This window comes from Tremella mesenterica (genome assembly GCF_000271645.1).
Source record: "Tremella mesenterica DSM 1558 unplaced genomic scaffold TREMEscaffold_1, whole genome shotgun sequence".
Lineage (NCBI taxonomy): Eukaryota > Fungi > Basidiomycota > Tremellomycetes > Tremellales > Tremellaceae > Tremella > Tremella mesenterica.
In genome coordinates, this window is record NW_006711225.1 from 4,593,609 (window position 1) to 4,615,271 (window position 21,663).

Consider the following 21,663-nt stretch of genomic DNA (forward strand, 5'->3'; position numbering starts at 1 on the left):
AGGCACTAGTGGGCGTTGTTGAGGCATCATTTCTTCCACTCTCTTCACTTCATCAATATGTCAATACTGTCTGTCCACTCTTCCGAACTCCTGACTTTACTTCATGTCCAGGAATAATCAAGCGGATCAACTCATTGTGAACGCCTTGAAGAGGAAATCGGCTACTCCAGGTCGACCCCCCAAAGTATACTCTCCTCGGTCTCAGTCACCTTTAAATCGTGGGACTCTCCTCTTGAAAATGCTTCAGGTTGCTCACATCCTAGCTCCTCCTCCATCTTTCGGTATTGGTACTTCGTCCAGCAGTCAGACTGAGCCAAGTCATAATAATCAATCTCGCTCTTTAATTACTCCCCAGGGTCAGCTCAGTACACACAGAGATCTCACTGTTGTCCCCCCTGACATCATGTCCTTACCTAACTCTCAGTCCCGTGGGTTCTCTTGATTATGTTCCTTGTGTGAACTGACAGTAGTCAACTCCGAAATCCCTCCTGTGTCTGCCATCGCTGTTGCCTCACCAGAGTCTGGGTCCTGGACTGAACTTGTGATGCGAACCCCCGCATCTTCCTTATCATCAGGACACGTTTCGGCGCCTGATCCTTCTCCAGCTGTTCCAAAATGGTCGCCCTCTCATCCCGGAGAAGCCATGTCTATCGATGATCAGATTATGACAGCGAGACAAGAGGCTGCTGGGCGGCTCCGAATTGTCAACATCTCCTCCGAATCGTACTCCGTGCCAATTCCTTCCCCTCGAGTCTTAGAAGTGAAGGCACCCCGCCTCGACGCCAGTCTTGGACACAGCATACGCCGTCTTGATGGCTTCTGCCGTGTACCAAACCCCGATCTGGTAAATGATGATCGGTATGAACAATTTGAAGTTGCATTCCATCATATTCCGAAGGCCTTTGACTCCTTGGTCAGCATTTCGTTAGGATAGTAAACTGTGCTGATACTTCAGCGCCAGGACTACCTCATTGAGGCCCAGTATATCTCAAAATGTGTTGAAGTTGAATGGTTGGATCCGCCAGGCTTATTGCCCGCCGACATTCGGGGGAGACACGGCCTCTTTTTTGTCGACGAAAGGGCATTGGCTACGTTTCCAGATCGGATGGTTTGGCGTTCTGTCTTTCGGTGCAGCGGCAACTGCAACCAGATTCAACCAGAGTCAGAGGCCAGGGAACAACAATCCGGGTACGAAATCGTGGGTCAAACAGCAGAAGATGTTCCTCACGCTTCTTCGCAACCGAAGAAGAAGCTTTTCGGAAAATCCCGTCCGAAGTGTGATCTTTTCGTTGAGGTGGGGTTTGCCCACATTATCCAAATACACATGCTGATTTCAGATACGAATGACACCCAGGAGTATCCAAAGAGGCGTATGTACCCTCATCCGCCCCAAAGCTGTCTATCACGGACAGCCAAACCCCCTGGCATTGCTTCGCATTTCTCCACATCTCCGAAACTTGCTCCATGACGCTGCGACACTCGTGGGAACCACCGAATCCCGTCTCCGAATTCGGTGGTATACTTCGTTCTGCAAAATACACCCCTACGTTTTGTGGGTGAAATCAAATTACCCCGAGCGTCTGCCTACTACCAACGATTTTCAAACAGCAATCAGAACAGCGCTCCGGCAAGAAAGATTAGATAAACTCCCACTTGCAGCAATTAGTATCCTACATTCTACCAATCCGGAATCTTTTCTTCAGTGTGTTACCTCTTTTCCGAAGAATCATTAGCTAATTGATAGCTGTGAATATCCCAGGGCGCTCGTTCTTGGTGGAGCGCAACCATTTCCCGAAGACACCAATTTTGTGGCAATTGTCAGTCCGAAGCACGCTCTGCAATCAGCCATTCGCCATGCCTCAGACCGGGGTCTCTTCCTTGATTCATCGTGGCGAAATAAGAATGCTATACGCTGTCCTGTGACGTTTTTAGCAACGGTGAATGAGTATGGTCATATGGTCCCGGGTGAGCATTCCGAAAACTGACCATTTCGGAGCTGATATTGGGACAGTTGCTGTCATGGTCTCCAACCACGCGAACACTGATACATACATTGAGTTTTTGACCGTCGTCCGAAAGGCAATCAAGAAGGAAGCAAAAGCATTGGTAAAGGGCAAATCCTCCGTGGTGTCCGAATACGAGGATTCAGAAACAATCCTTCTTAATGCCGAAGACATCACCGAAGACGACTTTCTTCCTCTCCATTTCATGATCGATTGCGATGACGCGGAACGAAATGCCATTGAGCACGTATTCCCCGGTGCTCCGATTCGCTTGTGCCAGTTCCATTTCATGCATTCCGCCCGATCTCGAGCCCTTCGTTTATTTGGCAGCGACCTACAAGGGACCGAAAAGGCTTTTGCCTTCCTGGTCGCACTTCGGAGATGTCAACGGTGTAGTGAAGAAGAGTCTTGGCCAGAGGCTTTTGCGCAGCTCGAAGCGGAGGTTGTCTCAATCAGCAATAACAACCGCGAAAACTGGGACAAGATCCGAACTTGGCTCCTGTCTGAGTGGTTCAGTGACAGATGGAGGAACTACCTTCTTGATTATGGTCTGCCAGCTCATCACACCCGGGATGGTACCTTGTCAACGAATAATTTTGTCGAAGCGGCTTTTCGGACGTTCGACAGAGTATTCCTTGAATCTCGTGCAAACAAACGTACCGACAAACTCCTCGCCATCATCATTGACGTCTACTTCCCCATGTATCTCCATTCACCACCCACTTCTGGCCGCTGTGATCCTACTGTTCTTGGACACATACTGCGGGGCCTTGAACTGTGGGAGCAAGAAGCGGTACATGAATGTTTCGGAGACGAGATCCCAATCTCGATAAGGGGCCAGTTCGAGCACACATTTTGTGTGACAGCAGACACTTCGGGCCAGCCTTCTGCCAACAAACATTACTGTGGTGTGAAGGACGAAACTCGTGAGCGATGCTCCTGCAAGTATTTTGCCGAAACGGGGAAAAGGTGCTCTGGTCTGTGGGCACTCTACTGCTTTCGGAACTGCGGTACCTCCGAAGATTATACAAGAGGCGTCACATCAAATGAAATACGTATGCAGAGCCGAGCTGCGCAGCTCTCACGGCGATTAGCCGACCTATCATATTCAGCGGATCAAGAGGACCTTGTGGCGTACTGGGGACATGACCCCTCAGAGCCTGTGTGGCATGATTGGTCCTCCGAACAACCTCCCAGACATGGCAAGCTCATTAGCATCGACAGTACCAACCTCGATTTTGTGGAGCCTGACTCCCCAATTGGCCGCCGAAACCGATTCCAGGCCGCAAACATTGAGCCGCTTTCAAATACTGCTTCGGTGATACAACCGAAACCGTCAAATACTGCTTCGGTGATCCAACCGAAACCGGAGGCTGATAAGGGAGGACGACCCGCGGCTCATCGTGCGTTACATCCTTATCGCCAGAAGACTGCCCCATCAAAAGCTGGTATTCGTCGGGAAGCCCTCCCTTCGCGAGAACGACCTGTTGGGGCCAAGAATTATCTCCAATCTTGTTTTGCCCTGTCCTTGTTTCATGTGATTCTCCGAATCCCAGCCTTTGTGACGGCTTTCAATGAAATCAAAGACGCTCTTCGGCCTCATGCTCCTTCGTTAATTGTCCTTCTCGAAGACTTCTACAAGGCAATTTCGGTATCAAAGCGTGTAGTCGATCTTAAAGAAATAGTCCCCCTTCTCCGAAGTATGTTGCTTTCATTCAGCCCGTCTACTATTCCGGATCTTCATTGCTGATGTTCAGGTGAGAATTTGATAGACCAAGAGGCTCAACATGATCCCTGCGAACTGTTTCTCAACCTGAGTGGCCGAATCAATCAGATAATTGAACACAATCCGATTCGGAAAACCTTCGAATTCGGGGTAACCTGGGATTACGTCTTCCAGCCCTGTGCTCACTCTGCCCCGGTCGCGGTAGAGATACCCAACCTGGAGAAACAAATGTCTGTCCTGCAGATCTATCCACATGGATCGTCACTCAACTTTGTTCAGCTCATCAATCTATCGTTGTGGCGTTCATGCACTCCCCAACACTGCTTTTCCTCGCCTTGTGATGGTAGAGTAGCGCCCACTCGAGCTCGAGCCAAAATGACACTTCACAAGGAAAACCTACCGCCCATGTTGCTCTTCAACATTGTTTGGGACCTCCGAAGTTCTTCTCTGCATCAAGTAATTCAATCATTTGATATTCCAAACATCATCAACCCGGCTCAGATTTCGGCTGTCCCTCCTACCATACTCCCCACTAATCTGCCAATGTACAAACTCAAGGGAATGCTCTGCCGAAAGGGAGATACGGTCCAGGTGACCAGTGGCCACTATGTGGCTCTGATCAAGGATGACGTAGCGTTGTGGGAGATTGATGATGAGACCACTTCTCGCATGTTTCTCAACAGGGACGCATTTACTGGGACACGATTCCCAGTCCTACTGTTCTATGCTCTTGAAGATGGCGTCAACCAGGGGGCCGGTCAACCCCTTGCCAAGAAGAGAAAACTGAACAAGTCGAGTTCCAAGGTGAACGAAGCAGCAAAAGGTTCTGGTGTTGGTTCAACACCTTCCGAAGGGCCGAAAGCTCAAAATCAGGAATTAAAGGGACCAGGTAGTCAGGCTCCGAATTCGGAATTACTTGAAGTTCGTCCTCCGAAACTCAACACTCCAAGTGAGCGCCTTCCGATTTTGACCGAAAACCAACCTATCCCAGCCACAGTCGTCCTCTCCAAGACCTCGACAACCATCAGTGCCCCTACAGACTCCATTGCAGGACAGCCAGACGTTGTCCTTCACAAGCCCGACCCCACCATGTCCACAGATCCCCAAAATATTGAGCTACCTGCCAACAAACCTCCCGAAACCATGCCATCTTTATCAGATGACGTATTACAGAAGGGTGAATCCCAGGTTGTGTCCGAAAGCCCCCCAGAAGCTGTCAAGGTCAGTCAAAACGATTCAAAGTCCTCGGCCTCTTCGTCTGCATCCATGGACATCGACCCACCAAGTGCCTTCCCTATTGAAGTTCGAGACCCCTCTCCCGAACCTCTGGTCCCTAAGTACTGTCTACTTGAGAAATCTCAGTCAGTGATTGCTGAAAGGCTGGCACATGTTCAGTGGCGTTCAGGCGACACCCATCATCCTCTCATTTCTGTCAACACTTATGAAGATGTTGATAGCCTTTCGGATGAACTCGTCGAGGACCTATCCCGCCAGATTGAAGCTGGCTTGAGGGATTCACCCCAAGAGGAGACCCGAAAGGGGTTGAGACTACAGGGTCTAGTGTCTACATTTGATGCAGAGACTTTGGCCAAGTTTCATGGACGGATGAAGTGGTACACAAACTTCGGGATCGATGATATTCTGCTGTCAGTGTCAGCATTCATTCGGAGCTGTGTCAACCTTGGGATTGGAAAGTCTGATTCCATACCAAGCTCATTTGTTTACCGAACACTAGCGGCTGGGGACAACTGGAATCCATACACACCTGGTGGTACTCCTTGGCTCTCACTTGGCAAGGATGGGCAATGGAGAAGGGAAATCACCGTTGGAATTTTGATGGGTAAATCACATTTCGGAACATTGGTTATCTTCGGGCCTCAAAAGCTGGTATTAATGTATGATGGTGCTGGTGGAATCTATGACTCACCAGAGCAGAAGAAGGTGTGTTATTCATAGATCCTACTTTGAGGTATGACATGACTGATCAATAGCAATGGTCTCATCTGCTAGAGCGACGGCTGGATTGGGAAGTGAAGAAAGGAATAGCGACCGAAGCCGAGGCAATGGGCTGGTTGGTTGCTGTGAACTCTCAGGTGAGTAATTGCAGGTTTCGGGGCTCATGGCTGACACAGAAGGCTACTAGGGACAGTCTTGAATGGGCTACTCAAGTCGACTCTCATAGCTGTGGACCTCTCTCATGTGCAGCTGCATGTCTTCTTCTCCAGGGAATCAAACCTACCGCTTCCGCTCTTGGTCTGAAATCATCCAATCTAGCTAGGGGCGAGAGCAGGAAGCTCCGAACTAGCGTGCTTCAATTGGTGTTGGCAATGGCTGCAAGGGATCCAGCAAATGAGATTTTCTTCACTCCGAAAGTGAAGAAACAGCTGGAGAAGTGTGTGCCTCCCATGACTTATTACATAGATCGTCTGTAGAGATGTCAAACAATCGCCTCTGTCACTCATCTTTGATATGCAACTTCATTCCGAAACGAATAACACTTGCATCAGAAAGGTGGTTGCACCGCGTGCAAAGCGGTCCGAAAAGTCTCTCACTTCGGATTAGTACTTGCCTTCCTGCAAATATCGATTGATAGCACGGTTCAGCCTCCCGAACTCTGCTCATTTACATGCATATGAATATGATTTGGATGTTACACAGGATGAAAAATCTGCAGGATTGTTCAATGTGCGTGCAAAGACACCGGCAGTTCATAAGATTGAAGAAGGGACCCCCGAAAGATGCCCATTTCGGTTGGTTGACTCATATGAGCCCTGGAACCAACATAGTCCTAGCAGTCAAGTCTTGAAAGATGGGCCAAGGCAAGCAGGCAGAGACATGAAATGCATGATATGTACTAGTTCACACATAATTGAAACATCTTGACATCCAAACATGGAAGGGAAAAACAGAAACAGTTGACCATAACCCGAAATGAAGTCCCGAAACGTAGACCGAAAGCCGAAATCTGTAAGAATACATACAAAAGAGAGGTGACATTGGGTTTACAGCCCCTATTCTTGAGAAGGGTGGAGGTCTTCATGTGAAGGAATGGTGGGAATACTAACACGGATGGTCGAAGGTGTAGTCTCGGAGGTTGGAGCGGTGGGCAGGACATTTAAGCCAGGTGGGAATGCATTGTGACTAAGGGCTCTCCCCGTCTGTTAGAGTACTGACTTGATTGGGATTGTTGGCTTTCATTTTGGAGCCTCATTCGTAGCTGAGAATTTTGCTCTTTGACTTCTTCAAGCTCTGATTCAAGATCGTTGATATTGAAGTTGGCCCTCTCCAACTCATATTCATCCCTTTCGGCGTTGCCCTCCAGTTGACTAACCTGTTCCTGCAAGTCTTTCACTTGGGATTCCAAGCCCATCTGAACGTCCACACAGTCCGCGACAAAGTTTGTGGCCTGGGCCAACTCCTTCTGAACAGCATCGTTTGCCGTCTCGAGCTCCGAAATGCGAGCTTTGAGAGCGTGCACTTCGGCAGCGGCCTTCTCCTCCACCTGCCTCATATTGGCCTCCAGCTCGGTGCTCCGTTTCTCCGCAGCTTTGTAAGCCTGAGCTTGCTTCTCTGTCTCCCCCAAAGCACTAGCAAACCTCTGGTTCATGATCTTCAGCCCTTCTTGTGTCTCAAGAAGTTGACTTCGGATCACCGCAATTTCGGCATTCTTTTCGGCAGTTACTCGAGTGACTGCCACATCCCGTTCCTCATTCTTATCAATCTGTTGTTTATACAACCGATCCAGTGTTTTCACCTCACCCTGAGCAGTATCCCTCTCCGAAACAACAGAATCAAATTGAGCCTTATACTGACTCCACATCTGATCGACACTCTTGACACCCGAAATGGTGTTTTGAAGACTTTCGGAGTAGGCTTCGGAACGTCCGCGATTGATATCCTTATAAAAGTCCATCATGTCCGAAACATAAGATACCATCCGGGAAGCGAACGTTTTTTCAAACTCAGCCTGGGTGACCTGAAATTGATTCATGAGTTTGAGGCATTGTTCTACTTCAGGCAACGTAGTCGGTGGCTCAGGAACGTAAGGAGCAACCATCGCAGGAGCAGGCTCATCAAGGGACGGAACAGAAGGCGTTTTGGTGAGAAATTGACGCTGACCTTGAAGATTTCGTGGACCTTGTGATTCGGTTTGTGGGGTGTGACTGATAGCACTACCCGAAGGAGCGTTGTAAGAGGGGAGAGGACCGAATTGGGAGAGAAGGCCAGGAACCCCGACTTCGGACTGGGCACGGACGACGGCAGTTGCAGGAGGAGTATGAGGCGGTACCGACTGGGAAGCGAAAGGGGGGGGAGCCGCCTGCCTGGGAGACAATTTCGATGTTGCACTGCCGGTTGAGATGTTGGGAGCAGCACGATTCGGCAGTCCTGACGGCTTTCGGCCCTTCTGAGCTAACCACTGCTGCATTGCTGCTATGCCACCGAGCGAGGGAGGATGGGGACCAATTTCACGATTCACTGGGACGAGGAGAGCGGACGGCCCGGCTTCGGCATTTGGCAGTTGAGAAGATTTCGGGGCCGGGGAGGGGCTTGGTAGCACAGTAGGAGTGAGACTTTTGTCTCTTCGGGGTGGAGGGCCTACTGGAGATGAATGAAATTGAGCTCCAACTGTTGCGGCTACTTGTGGAGTGAATGGAGCTGGTGAAGAGACGATACCCTGGTCAGTAGCAGGGAAAGGTACATGATGCACCGCTGGGGGGAGGGTGGCGTCCGTTTCGGGTGGGTTTGGACTCTTTTCGGACGGTGACTGCCGACTGCGTTTCGGTTCGAGCGGAGAGTCTTCAGCCTCTTCCAATGGACGCTTTGTAGGACGAGGTACAGGACTACTTGCAACAATAATGGGCAGGCCCGAAGTTCCAGGATGTGAAGGAGGAGGAGCAGTTTCGGAGTGAGAAACTTCGGGAACATTGCTCAGCGTTTTCGGAGGTCGAGGAGGGAACTTTGGTCTTTCCTGTCGAGCATTGGGTCGCTCCGGAGATGTTGGAGGGCCATCCTGGCCTAAGCTATCCTGGCCTAAGGCTTCTTCAGGTTCCTCGAGCAACGGAGAAGGAAAGCCGGATGTGGAGAGTTCGGTTTCGCCCTGAGAGTCAGCCTTCATTCGGTGGATTCGGGTGAAAAGGCAAAAGACTCACTTCGGACTGGGGACGCGCTGCAGAAGGAGTGGGAGCTGGACTGACCCTTGGATTCGATGTTCTGAAAGCCCATTTCGGACCGTTCTTCGGGGGCTTAACACCACGTTGAGGATCGCTTGGCGCCACCTCTTTCCCCTTGCCCTTCGGCGTGAGAGGTGCCTGCACTGGAACATCTGATAACCCACGTGCTTTTGACGTGGCTGCCCCTTTGCTCTTGCTGGTAGGAAGGGGGGGAGAAGGAGATTTCGTTTTCGTGACCCCTTTTGCAGAGCGAGTCCTGATGGTGCGGGTTCTTGATGGGCCAGCGGGGGAAGGAGAACGTGATCGAAGGTCCGAAGGAGATCCCGATTCGGAACTTGACGTATCCGGGCTATCCTCTTCAACTTGAGAGACCTTCTTTGGTTTCTTTCCGGTTTCGGACGGATCGCGGAACAGCTCTTCAACCGGTTTCTTCTTGAAGGAGCACGGTAGTTGAGTCTTTGTGTTGATGTAACAATGAGCACAGACACGAAATTCGGTTGTCCACCTATTGAGGAAGACAAGATTGCCTTCGGGGACATTGACACATTTGAGAATTTTATTTCTGAGATCAGCGCCAGGGTTCTGAGATACTCCGAATTCGGAGGCCATAAAGACTGATCAAGAACTCACGTATATGTAAAAGCGGGAATAATGAAGGAGCTATGACAAGATAGTGGCTTCTTTGGTTCGGCTGCCGAATAGCACGTGGATCCTCTACCAATGGCCCGAAGGCCATTGTCCTTCATCTCCTTGGGAGTCGCTTCCCGAAGTCCAAGCTTCCCTGCGTTTTGTGGGAGATGCCTGGGGTGGGAGTGCCACCAGGGCTGAAGATAGAATCCAAGCTGAGCCTGGAATGCTTGCAGCGACTTGTCATTCTTCCATATCGGGTGCTGTGGCTGAACAAATTTCTGGAAATGAAGTTGATCCGGGTGCAGTTTCTCACCCTTCGGAGGAGTAACGGTTGATTTATCGGACTTGGGGTTGTATTCGTTGCCCATCTTGTCAGGGGATTTTGAGACCGAGGAGAAAAGAGGGAAAGGAAAGATTCGAATGGTGAGGAAGAGATTGTGAGAGAGAATTGGTGTTAGATAGCAGGAGTAGTGAACAGGCTAATGATAGCAATGAGCTCAACTGATGTGTAAGGTGAACTTTGGCGGCGTAAAGACGTAAAGAGGTGTAAAGATGAAAAGAGATGTAAAGATGAAAAGAGATGGAGAGAGAAGAGAAGGACAGAGAAGAGAAGGAGACGAAGCAAAAAATATCGTCAGCCAGTCCAAAAGTAGATTTTTGATCAACCCTTCATCACCATCAGACGCGTAAACAACATCAACACATAGCAAGAAATTCAGCAGTGAGTGTACCTCCAAAGCATAGATGAGCATGATTGGATGACAGAGTACATGTGCAGTGAGAGGTCTGTAGTGAGTACATATAGGGTACAAAGTACAAACAATGTAGAATATAGCATGTACAAGTACCCGAAAACTTCCGAATTCGTCCGAAAGGGGGAGGAGCCGAAAGTCGCAATTTCGGACCGAGCACATTATCGCCTTCTGCGACTTTGATTCTTGGAAAACCGTTCCGAAAGTAGCATGAATAGATTCAGACGCTCCCAGGCATTCTGCTGATACCAAGAAAACCTAGAAAAGGGGAGTTTTATATACTGCATAGATTTGGGTTGGCAGTGACAAGATCCTCGGGTTGAGTGACGGGTTTTGGGAGAAAGTGGCAAAATTTCAACGGGATTAATTAAAGGTGGGCCGGGATTATCCAGTTCGGCCGCTTTACCGGTCACTGTATCAACTTGCAACTCGTCTCTCCTTGCTGTTCGTCGTTCATTGATCATTGAGCGTTGTGGAAATCCTTCACAAAGATATGCGCCCTACCTTACCTAGACTAATCAACATCCTCGTCCCCGTCAAACGATCAATCGACTATGCCGTGTAAGCTCCCTTTTGTTGCTGATAACGCTACCAGAGCTTATATGTTCAGGAAGATTCGAGTGGCATCGGACGGTAAAGGTGTCGATACCAATGTCAAGCATTCAATGGTGAGTTGGTCTTCAATCCTGGCATACGTCCTCATTGGGCTCGCTGCTGATGCTTTCAGAACCCTTTCGATGAGATCGGTAAGCTTCTTTCTGAACTGCAAAATAAGCTCACCCACTAGCCGTGGAAGAAGCTATAAGGCTACGTGAACGTAAAGGAAAACTTGTCACTTCCATCACCGCCCTCTCCATCGGTCCAGCCAAAGCAGCAGATACCATTCGTACAGCCCTCGCTATGGGAGCTGATACAGGTATACATATCACTACTCCTGAAGGCATCGTGGTAGAGCCCATCAGCGTAGCTCATGCCATCAAGAAAGTCATCGACCGTTCAGAGGGAAAGGACAAGATCGATCTCGTCATCTGTGGTAAACAGGCCATTGACGATGATTCAGGAAGTACCGGAGGGATGTTAGCGGGTATGTTGGGCTGGGATCAAGGCGGTTTTGCTAGTAAGCTGGACGTGGAGGAAGGGGGTAAGATACAAGTGACCAGAGAGATCGATGGGGGTTTGGAGAAGATAGAGGGGAACCTGCCATTCGTGGTGACAACAGATTTGAGGTGAGAGATACTTCTATAGGCTATGAGTACAGCTGACACTACAGATTGAATGGTAAGCTTTTTGTTGAATCCTTCCGCTGCAATAAGGTATTGACGGTTTCATAGAGCCACGATACGCCTCCCTGGTAAGCATTCTGTCATAGAGGGTTGATGGAAGCTGACGGACGAGCCAAACATCATGAAAGCGAAGAAAAAGAAGATCGAAACTCTCAAACCGGAAGACCTCGGATTGGACTTTGTGAGCTTGCCCAACGGGATAAAAACAGTAGCTGACATTCAGACGCCTCGGTTGGAGACCATCTCGGTATCGGAACCTCCGAAACGCGTAGGAGGAGGTAAGGTACGTTTTCTTTATCTAGAAGGACAGAACAAGTGGTATGGGCTGACGTGAAGGTGGAGAATGTCGACGAGCTCGTAGGCAAGCTCAAAGACGCGGGTTTGCTTTAGGGGTAGAAATGTTGACCGTACAAGTGCATGTCATGACATCATGTCTACGCTCCATGAAGCATGAAGTTGTCTGGTGAGTCGTGAAACCTCTGATGTGGATTGAGTACGAGTAGAATACTCCTATTCATACTCTACTTAGCCACATAGACCTTTACAATGATGGCCTCACCGAGGCATGTCACCCACTGGCAATCTCAGAGTTGGCGCCTCCGTCAAAACATCGACCACTCATAATAACATGCATCACTCAGGTACTCACAAGTCATCATCCGGAAGATTCACTAGTCCGTCCCAGTCCGGACTTACGCTCACAGATCTCAAGTCTCGGGACCGTTTGCGCGTCCTCTCGCTATCTTCATCACTATCGCTATCATATGTTCTCTTGGAGGCATCAGTAAAGTAAGGACTCCCAACATCCTCACCTTCTCCTTCTTCTTCTTCCTCTCCTCCCTCTTCTTCCCCTTCTTGCCCTTCTGGCATACGTTCTCTACTTTTCCTGGCTGATCTCTCCCCATCGCCCCTTTCACCCTCGGATGCCTCGTCTTCATTCACATCTTTGCCTTCGTTCTCTTCTGAAGCCGTGATGACCGGCTCAAATGTCCGATTGTCAAGTTTATGTTTTTCTCTTTCCCAGAGCAACTTCCATTCTTCTGGTAACTCCAACTCTTGGTTACTCAAGGGAGTGTAAGAAAAATCCGGCACGAACCTGATTTGAAAGAAAGCGGGATACTTGGTTTTGCTATTTTCAATGGTGAACGCTTCTGAATTTGGAAGTTTTGTTACTTCTTTTGCCTTTTTCGATCTCCACTCTTCTGGTGTGAATTCCTCTTCTTCTGACAACATCGTTACACCTTCTGTCATTTTTTCTCTTGGTATGGATGTGGCTTTGGACTCTGAGGGATCATCGTTCAGTGTCTCATCACCTAAAGTCGTACGATTCTTCCTGATCTTTCCAAAAGCTCTTATCAAATTCTCAGATATACCAGTATCCCTTGGATATCCATCTACGTTCTTCCAATCTTCTTTAAAACCCTTGATCAGAGCTCTGGTTTCTTCTTCCCATAAGAACATTGGTCCCATAGGTTCATACTTATCAAAACCTCTATCCATCGTAAGTATCACAGTCCATTTCTCTATTTCCTCTAATTTACCCTCTTTATTCCTCTCCATAACCCAATCGACATCGTAACTCCAATCCATCTGTCTCTGACCGATTAACATGGCCGGTAAATCCAATATGGACTTTTGATCCTTTTCGAGTACTGATAATTGTTTATCATATTCATTACTCTTGACCAGGGAACTCAAAAGTAAATAAGTTCTTCTGGCTTCTTGTAATATCAACGGTCGTGATAATAAGGAAGGTTCTTGAAAACCATGACTGTTATTAGATGAGCTTGAAGTATGATTTGAAGAATTAGAATCGGAATCAGAACTTGACACTGTTTCAACATTAGAAGCTTGGTTAGTATCTGGTACAACATCTCTGACTTGTTGTTGTTGAGTTTCCTCAGCTGGAACAATCGTACCAGCTACTGGAGTTGTTTGACCTGAAGAATCAGATCGACTAGAATGAGTAGCGAAAGATTCTTCCGAACGACCTCTTGCAACAGGTACGTTTCCATTTCCCATGTAGCCAATCAAAACTACATCGCCTTGACTACCACGTACTCTACTATTCAGTAGAAGAGGTTGACGCGTGACTCCCCAGTTTCTTCCAGATCGAGTACGTCCTTGAGTTGAACCGTCATTGTTATTTGAAGTAGATGGACGATCACTCTGTAAAGCATCAAGTTGTTCTTGTGGCATTATAACCGGACTTTCTGCTAAACGTTTTTTTCGTTGTTCTTGAATCCATTCTTCCCTCATGGCCCAAATCTTACTATCAAGTTCATCTTGTAGTGGTTTGGTAATAGTTTGGACTTTTTCCCATCCTTGATCAAGGAGTTCTTCATTCGTCAATGCTGTGAGATCATCTTCTGTTTCTACAGATGGTAAGATGTCCGTTACGCCTGTTAATATAAGTCTCACCCTTCAACATTTCATCAAGCTTGTCAGGAACCCATCAGCCCTTCTTCTAATACCCGAGTTGGGTGATCTGTCAATGGGAAGAAATGAAAGAAACCTACTTTCATGCTCGTCATTCTCTGCGTTAAGACCTGTAGTTGAAGACATGTTAGTGCGATGTTGTGATATGGCAATATGTGAGGTTGGAAAAATCGAAGGCAGAGTATGAATGCGAAGAGATTGAGATGAGAGTTGTATTGGCGAAGACGAGGGGGAGAGAGGGCATGTGCAGTTATTTGTAGCCATCACGAGCTCCGTCGGTGCTTATTCATGAAAGGAACAACTACTTCGTTGTCGTAATAGATGCAGACAAGGGGAAAACTGATACACTATCGATCCTTTGATCCTCTCCATTTGCAGGTCGGAATGAACATGATGAATGGGGTAGACAGGCGAGATGGGAGAGAGAGACAATCTGACCTCGTCCTTACAGTCAATTTGGCCTTCCTGGTTTGATAAGCTATTGGCAAAGTCGGAGATAGACAATTGTAGGACAAGTCACAGACATGAGACAATTGAAATGAAACGCTTAAAGAAAAAATGACGAGATGAATATAACAGATACAACATACACATATTTCTGACCAAACCTCATAAATATATATGAATCCTCAAGAAGGCGGTATGTTTCCCCATGAATGTTCCTTTAACCATTCCCCACCATGCTCTTCATACTCCGCTTTTGTCACTCGAGACTTCTTGGCTTCTTCCGATAAGGCCCACTCTGTCATTCCCCTGTAAGCTTCCAATTGAGGGTTGCCGTCGTCGAGAGAAGTGACGATTTTCAATGGTGCGCGGAATGGTAACAGTGGAGTGAGAGTGTTACGCATTCTGGTTGACAAATTGGGAAGGTTCGTACATCCTCCAGTGAGGAATATACACTTATCATTAGCCTCCTCTTCAAAACCATCAGCGTTGCTACAGTGTTACAACTGCAGGAGGTAAAAACGACATCAGTGAGGCAGAGAAGAGGAAAAGCAAGCAGTACGGAGCCGACGAAAACTCACTTGCATCATACGTCTCCTTTGCTCCTCCTCAAAACCATTCAACACCCAACCAGCAATCTCTCCAATACCAGCAGAATCTATTCCAAACATACTTGGCTGGAACCACGTCTCGGGCACTCGTATCCGTTCCACATTTAGATGTAACTGATGACTCTGTTCCGGATTTGAAGGATCAAAACGATGGCTCGTGGCTCCTCTGACAAAAGCATTGATCAAAGCGTTCTTGGTATGCGCTCGACCTTGCATAGTCTCGTCTTCAGTGAAGGAAGGATCATGTTGTAGCAAACGGGATTCCAAACTCTCAAGCAGGGTTTGATCTTCTTCTTCCGCTTCCGATTCGTCCTCACCGTCCTACAGAATGAGTGTTCAAACACGAATACATGACATCACTCACCATTTCACGGTAAACTGCCCAGTCGGAATCGTCTCGACCGAACCCGTCGTCAACTAGGTTATCAGTAACCAGCGACGAGGATTGTTGAGACCCCACCTTCGCCTTTCTTTCTCTTCTTGCTGGGCGGCGTGTCGGCCGCTAGGTTAGCAAGTGTCTTCATTCGGTTTTGAGCGGCGGCAGATTTGCGATTGCTCATTTGAGACCGACGCTTCTTGCGCTCCTCCATTCGGACAATCACCGCCTTCAATCAGTCACCATAATTGGCCTCCAGAATGAGAAAGCGTGACTCACATCTTGCTCTGCTCGTAAACGGGCTGCCCAGCCAGCGGGATCACTCAAACGTTCTTCTTCTTCTTTTCTCCTTTCCTCATCCTAGCCTTGATCAGTGCCATTGTCATCTCAGCTACACGACTCACCTGCCTCTCCTTCTCAAGTCGCTTCTCTTCCCTTATCTTGACCCTGGCTTCATACCCTGCCCTCATCAACCGTTGTCTTCTTTTCTCCTTGATCTCCTCCTCGGTGAGCTCTTCATCAGGTCGATCGGCAAGGGGAAAGACGGGTTGCTCTTCCTCCACTTCTTCACCCATGTCCTTTTTCTGCTTTTTCTTCACTTCCGCCTCTGTCCGCTTGACCCAAACTTCCAATTCTGCTTCCGTGTCGAATGGCGTGGTCTCAGCGATCTGATCAAGAAAGTCCGATTTCTTCATAGTGGGTCGTTGAGCCAGCAGCGATTTATATTCTTCCAGTTCATTAATTTTCGCGGTAAGCTGGAGCATCAGCGGTGCTCGTGCGAATATCTACTGCATGATGGCTCACCTTTTCGGCTCTCATCTTGCTCTGCATGTCTTGTAGTCGTTTGCCTTGCTCTCTCCGTCGGTCGGCTGCAGCGGCCAATTCTGCTTCCGTCTTCTCTACAACGTCCTGTACATCGTCAGAGCGACGACCAGAATCAAAGAGAAACAAGAGGGACTGACAGGCTGGTTGTATGGAAATTGGACGATTGTTGTCATGGCAGCCAATTTCTCGGGGTCCTCCAAGGAACGAAGTTCTTCCTCATAACTCGACGAGAAATAACAAGTCTCACGATACATGAACTGCGCATTAGCATGTGATTTATAAGCCTGAGATCAAAACTTACAGTGGCTTGAGGGAGTGTCACTTTGACGGGAAATGCAGGATATTTTAGTTGAGCTAGCTTCAGCATCAATTCGGCTGCCCGAGCCCCGCCCCATGGTAATCTGTATGACATGAGCATCGTACTTGACTGTGGCATAGTGAAACTGACCTTTTAGCATTGCTCAGTATCCCCTTCCCTCCCACTATGGGAATGACGGTGGTTGCGTTATGCCCGAGACTTATCGACAATCCATCTTGGTGTCGTTGTCGGGAAAACGCGAATAAGGAGTCGATACCGAAAGTGACGGAGGGAGCTCCATACATCTCAAACAGCAGTTCAGAAGTCACTTATGTATGAGCATTAAGGGTCTTAGATTGGATATCTTGATACGTACTGCCTCGGGTGAATAAAGGGTTCGCCAGTCTCTCCGTCATGATTATTGGATGTTGAACCCTATCCGTGTCCAAGCCAAGTGAACTGAAAGTGAAGTCAAGTGCACATTCCTTTTTGTGAGCTCTGTGCACACTGGTAAGGAGAGAGCAAGAAAGAGAAGCTCACCAACAGATCTCCGTGAATTAACAAATCACCATCGAACATTTGTCTGACATTAGAACGCGAGTTGGCATCTGCCTCGACGTCTTTGCCGAACAGCACGATATTCTTCCCTAGTTTGCGCTCTTTATACCGGGCAATGACGTTAAGTCGGTCCACATGAGGGGTACTCATGGAAGAGAATCCCGCTCGCCATGAATGAGAGCCTGTAACTTAGCTAGTGAGGCATGTAGAGAGGTTTGACTCGCCATTGTCTATACAGATAGCCTGTTCAGATCCGTCAAGGGAATGGTAGTCGAACGTCGGCTGAGGGGTGGTGGGTACAGGGGTGTCGGTGATGTAGACGATGTTCTTGAGGCTAGAGCTTGACCCTGGGGATGACATGGTTCCTCCTGAGCGTTGGCAGATGGGTGAGGATGCTATGATGAAGTGTTGATGTTGAAGAGTGAAATGGACCAAAATGGGCACTTGCATCTCAACTTGACTCACTTTCTTCGTGCCTGGATCTTGAATCGATCTCTCTTTTTTCTTCAACTTTTTCAATGCGTCAGAGGAGATGCGAGCAGCCTATGGCCCGCTCGTAATAGCGACCAGTAGGCCTAGGATTGCTCAGCGATGCCCAAAAACCATCCGATGGCTCGTCCAGAGCTCAGTATCCCTTGCGACCCCGGCCGTCAAGACCAAAACGGTGACCAACTTTGATGATCTCCCTTTGCGAGCATTGGACAGTAGTGGACAACCAGCGGTCTCTCTTCCCGCTTACAAGGACTCTTTGCGGTCAGGGAGGAGTAAGAAGAAAGGAGTTAAGTGTACGTCTTTTCTCAATGCAGCAGAGTCTCTTGTTTCAGCTGCTAAGTTGTAGCCCAGCCCGAACCTTCTTCTACTGCCGCCATCGACAAGTCTGAGGAGTCTCTCGGTGACGAAGAGCAATATCAACTTGCAGTGGCCAGAAAGGAGATTCCCGATACACCTCTGACCAGAGAGATTTTCTTCAATTATAAGAGGTTTCCAGGATGTATCGTCCTCACTCGAGTAGGCAAGTTTTATGAGGTAATTCGTCTTCGCGAGATCTTCAAACGCAGGCATTGCTAACATGAACAGTCGTACTTCGCTCCAGCTGTCGAGCTTTCTTCGATACTATCTCTGAAGCTAGCGTACAAACGATATCAAGATGGTACTTGGCCTTTCTCTGGATTTCCCGTCAGCCAACGAGACAAATACCTCAGAATCCTCGTTCAGGATCTCCGGCAAACGGTGGTTCTCGTCGAAGAGTATGGAGAGCGAAACTTTGCTGGCAACTTAGTCACTTCGGGAGAAAAAGAACTGAAAGATCGAAGAGTGGGAAGGGTAGTGACTCCCGGTACAATGCTAGAAGAAGGTTGGCTGGACACCATGGAGAGTCGATACTTGCTCTCCATCGCCTTCGGCAAAACGATCACAACTTTCAAGACTGACGAGGAATCTTTACCTATTCATCTGGCGTATACGGACGTTTCAACTGGCGAGTTTTTCTCGAAAGAAACCACCTCCGACGCTCTCGAAGATGAACTTGCGAGAATAACCCCGCGTGAGATCGTCTTGGACTATACTCTCAAACCTGTTTTTCACTCCCCAGCCAACATGAACACCTTAGACGACCTTGTGACTATTATCAAGGCGGCGGGAGTTCATATCTCCTTTGCCGACCCGAATGAAGTACCAATTCTCGACACCCCACATACAGACCTGCGTATATCGACGCAACTGCCGGTCACCATGAGCCTCGAAGCCGCCGCAATCTCGCTCCTCAGACATCATCTCCTTTACGCACTGAGAGATTCCATGGTGGCCCTTCCAGAACCGAATCGTCAGTCAAACACGCTACAGATGCAGATAGATGCCGCAACTCTACACGCTTTAGAAGTCCGACACGCCATCCGTCCGGGAGGTATGATCACCTCAGAGGAGAATTCCACTCTGAGTAGGCTAGCTTCCCCGTTGTCGACAAGAGGTACCCTACTATCAGTCATCGACAGGTCCATGACCCACGCAGGGCATCGCCTGCTGATACGTACCTTGACGGCTCCTATGACCCACATCCCAAGCATCAACTCACGATTGGCCCTCGTACAAGCTTTCGTCGATGATGAAGATCTCAGAGTGGACATTAGGGGATTAATAAAAACCACCTCGGACATAGTACGAGTGCTACAGCGATTTCGTAGTGGTCGGGGCGAAGGGAGAGATGTGTGGGAAGTGGGTCGATGGATTCGGACAGTGGAGAGTATATTGTCAAGGATTAGAGAAGACTTGCCAGCGTGGCTGCGTAATCCACCTGAGAGTTCAAATAAAATTGAGACCGCTGAAGGAGCGGACAGGTTGGCACAAATGGTATCGGCCTTTAGACCTTTATCTGATCTGGGGAAAAAGATTGAAGAGTCCATAGATGAGACACGTCTATTGAGAGATAATCTGGCGGAGGAGGACGACGGTGATTCGGAGGGAGGATCAGAGGTAGAAGGTGGACAAATTGTCGTCTTTTCGGATGGCAAGAGACAAGGTGAGACAAGAAGGGAGCAACAAGAGAGAGAAAGAGTAGAGAGGGAGAATGAGTACTGGTGGATCCGACCTGCGTCAGTGTTATCTACGTCTGACGATTATAGAAACTGATCAATAGGTTCTCTACAGAGCTGCAGGATCATCACAATGGTTTACTTGCATTGCAAGAGCAGAAAGAGAAGTTACAGAAAGATCTTAGGCTTCAAACAGGTCAGCTTAATCCAAGATCCTTTGCCCGAGCTGATGATGTTCAGGTGCACCATCGTTGCTCCTGGTCAAGGGCCTTCGCCATGGATATCATATCTTGTTACAAAAGAAAGCAGAATATGTGCATTTGGACAAATCAGAAATGTTTGAAGTCATCTCGGAAAGTCGGTCTACGAAGGCTTATGCGTATGGTGTGAGTCTCTGTATCGTACATTGGGGTCAAATATGCTAATTTCACAGCCGTGGTCCGCTTTGGGAGCAAAGACGGAACTAGCCCAGGAAAAATTGGCGAAAGCTCAGATAAAAGCTGCTGATGAGTTGCGCAATATGGTATGTCTTCCTTTCTGACTTGTGTCTCTTGTTCCACACATATATCCACCTTTCCTCTCATCAATTATCGCCATAACATCCACTCTCTCTCCGTCAGTCGTTTTCCTCATGATAGGCATTATATGTCTCTTCCTCACAACATCGGCATTTCCATATAAGATACTTGCAGAGCTCGACTGATTTTGTCAGATCATCAACAACGCCGAGACCATTCGACACAATGCCAGTCTCATCGACGAACTTGACCTTGCCATGGGATTCGCTCAAACTGCCGTTGACCTAGATTACGTTCGTCCCACTTTGAACACATCCACATCTATGGAAATAATCAATGGTCGTCATCCTTCCGTCGAATCGGGATTATTATCTTCGGCAAGAACGTTCACACCGAATAGTACGATAATGAACGAAGACAATCATTTACACATAATCACAGGTCCTAATCAAGGTGGAAAATCTACTTTACTTCGTCAAACAGCTGTGATCGCTATCTTAGCTCAAAGTGGTTGTTTCGTTCCTGCTGACAAAGCCACGTTAGGGGTTGTAGATAAAGTGTTTTCAAGGATTGGAGCAAGGGATGATTTGTTTAGAGATAGAAGTACTTTTATGCTTGAGATGGTTGAAACTGCGTCAATTTTGAGACAAGCTACACCTAGATCTTTGGTCATAATGGATGAGTAAGTACTTTTCTTTTCTTTTACCTCTTGCCCCCTCCTTCTTTACCCGATAATATCTTTTCTGAGTGAATCTAGTATATCCACCAGGAGTCTAAACTTGACAATAACGCATGACCTGAATCCAAAAAGGAGTTTATGAAGTGATGATGCTGATGATAGAATTGGAAGAGGAACAACTCTTAATGCTGGTATTTCAATAGCCTACGCAACGTTAGATTACATTTTACAAAATATATCTTGCCGTACTCTTTTCGCTACCCACTATCATGAACTGGCTCGTATGTTAACAGAAAATGGACGAAATCGTTCAGGTGTTCAATTTTGGTGTACCGACGTGGATGAGATAAAAGGAGCGTTTTCTTATTCTTATAAATTACGTCCAGGAGTTAATCATGATTCTCATGCTATCGTATGTTCTCTCTCTCCCTCTCTCTTTTGGTTCTTTTTCAGATGTTACCTCCTCATTACCCATTGATACACTCACAATTTGTGTCCTTACCCCTCGTTATACTGGTCCATGCTTTGTAGGACGTTCTCTGCAGATTGTCTGTCGTCTGATACTGGGATAATGAAGTCTGACTTGTGTTTCAATGAAGGAGATATTGACAAATAGCGAGCGGCACAATTAGCAGGTATGCCACCTGCGTTCCTCAAAGTGGCTAAAGATATCTTATCTCAACTCGAGTCTAAATCAGCATAATCTCAAATAAATCAAAAGTTCCCACAATCATACGAGGAGACATCATCTGAAGACGAATCTTGACGAGCAATTATGACAATGCATATTATACATAAAAGTACAAATTCGTAAGGCGTTCA

The 21,663-nt window shown here is 47.8% G+C and overlaps 5 protein-coding genes across 5 annotated transcripts; 3 read left to right on the forward strand and 2 right to left on the reverse strand.

The window, feature by feature from the left end:
- Positions 1-103: 103 nt before the first annotated feature.
- TREMEDRAFT_59457 (uncharacterized protein) lies at positions 104-6,535 on the forward strand (the record flags this gene model as incomplete). Its single annotated transcript, XM_007001605.1, has 11 exons — positions 104-428; positions 471-913; positions 956-1,294; positions 1,338-1,702; positions 1,745-1,965; positions 2,012-3,703; positions 3,761-5,670; positions 5,721-5,822; positions 5,865-6,121; positions 6,333-6,414; positions 6,437-6,535. The coding sequence occupies 11 exons, from the start codon at positions 104-106 to the stop codon at positions 6,533-6,535; spliced, it is 5,835 nt and encodes a 1,944-aa protein (XP_007001667.1).
- A 4,212-nt stretch (positions 6,536-10,747) lies between these two features.
- On the forward strand, positions 10,748-12,036 carry TREMEDRAFT_37272 (uncharacterized protein). The gene is made up of 9 exons (XM_007000826.1): positions 10,748-10,843; positions 10,893-10,950; positions 11,010-11,028; positions 11,070-11,508; positions 11,553-11,560; positions 11,614-11,633; positions 11,678-11,746; positions 11,789-11,848; positions 11,902-12,036. The coding sequence occupies exons 1-9, from the start codon at positions 10,776-10,778 to the stop codon at positions 11,953-11,955; spliced, it is 795 nt and encodes a 264-aa protein (XP_007000888.1). The 5' UTR covers positions 10,748-10,775; the 3' UTR covers positions 11,956-12,036.
- A 97-nt stretch (positions 12,037-12,133) lies between these two features.
- TREMEDRAFT_59460 (uncharacterized protein) lies at positions 12,134-14,130 on the reverse strand (the record flags this gene model as incomplete). The annotated part of the gene is made up of 3 exons (XM_007001606.1): positions 12,134-12,182; positions 12,215-13,967; positions 14,085-14,130. The coding sequence occupies 3 exons, from the start codon at positions 14,128-14,130 to the stop codon at positions 12,134-12,136; spliced, it is 1,848 nt and encodes a 615-aa protein (XP_007001668.1).
- Positions 14,131-14,633: 503 nt separating this feature from the next.
- TREMEDRAFT_59461 (uncharacterized protein) lies at positions 14,634-17,476 on the reverse strand (the record flags this gene model as incomplete). The annotated part of the gene is made up of 13 exons (XM_007001607.1): positions 14,634-14,903; positions 15,030-15,380; positions 15,424-15,476; positions 15,520-15,664; positions 15,715-15,795; positions 15,840-16,190; positions 16,240-16,344; positions 16,398-16,517; positions 16,562-16,687; positions 16,744-16,886; positions 16,935-17,043; positions 17,099-17,298; positions 17,353-17,476. 13 exons carry the CDS (start codon positions 17,474-17,476, stop codon positions 14,634-14,636), a joined length of 2,178 nt encoding a protein of 725 aa, XP_007001669.1.
- A 172-nt stretch (positions 17,477-17,648) lies between these two features.
- TREMEDRAFT_70943 (uncharacterized protein) lies at positions 17,649-21,642 on the forward strand (the record flags this gene model as incomplete). The annotated part of the gene is made up of 9 exons (XM_007002010.1): positions 17,649-17,901; positions 18,036-18,142; positions 18,194-19,704; positions 19,749-19,840; positions 19,885-20,030; positions 20,078-20,167; positions 20,357-20,844; positions 21,004-21,253; positions 21,458-21,642. 9 exons carry the CDS (start codon positions 17,649-17,651, stop codon positions 21,542-21,544), a joined length of 3,024 nt encoding a protein of 1,007 aa, XP_007002072.1. The 3' UTR covers positions 21,545-21,642.
- Between the last annotated feature and the right edge of the window lie 21 nt (positions 21,643-21,663).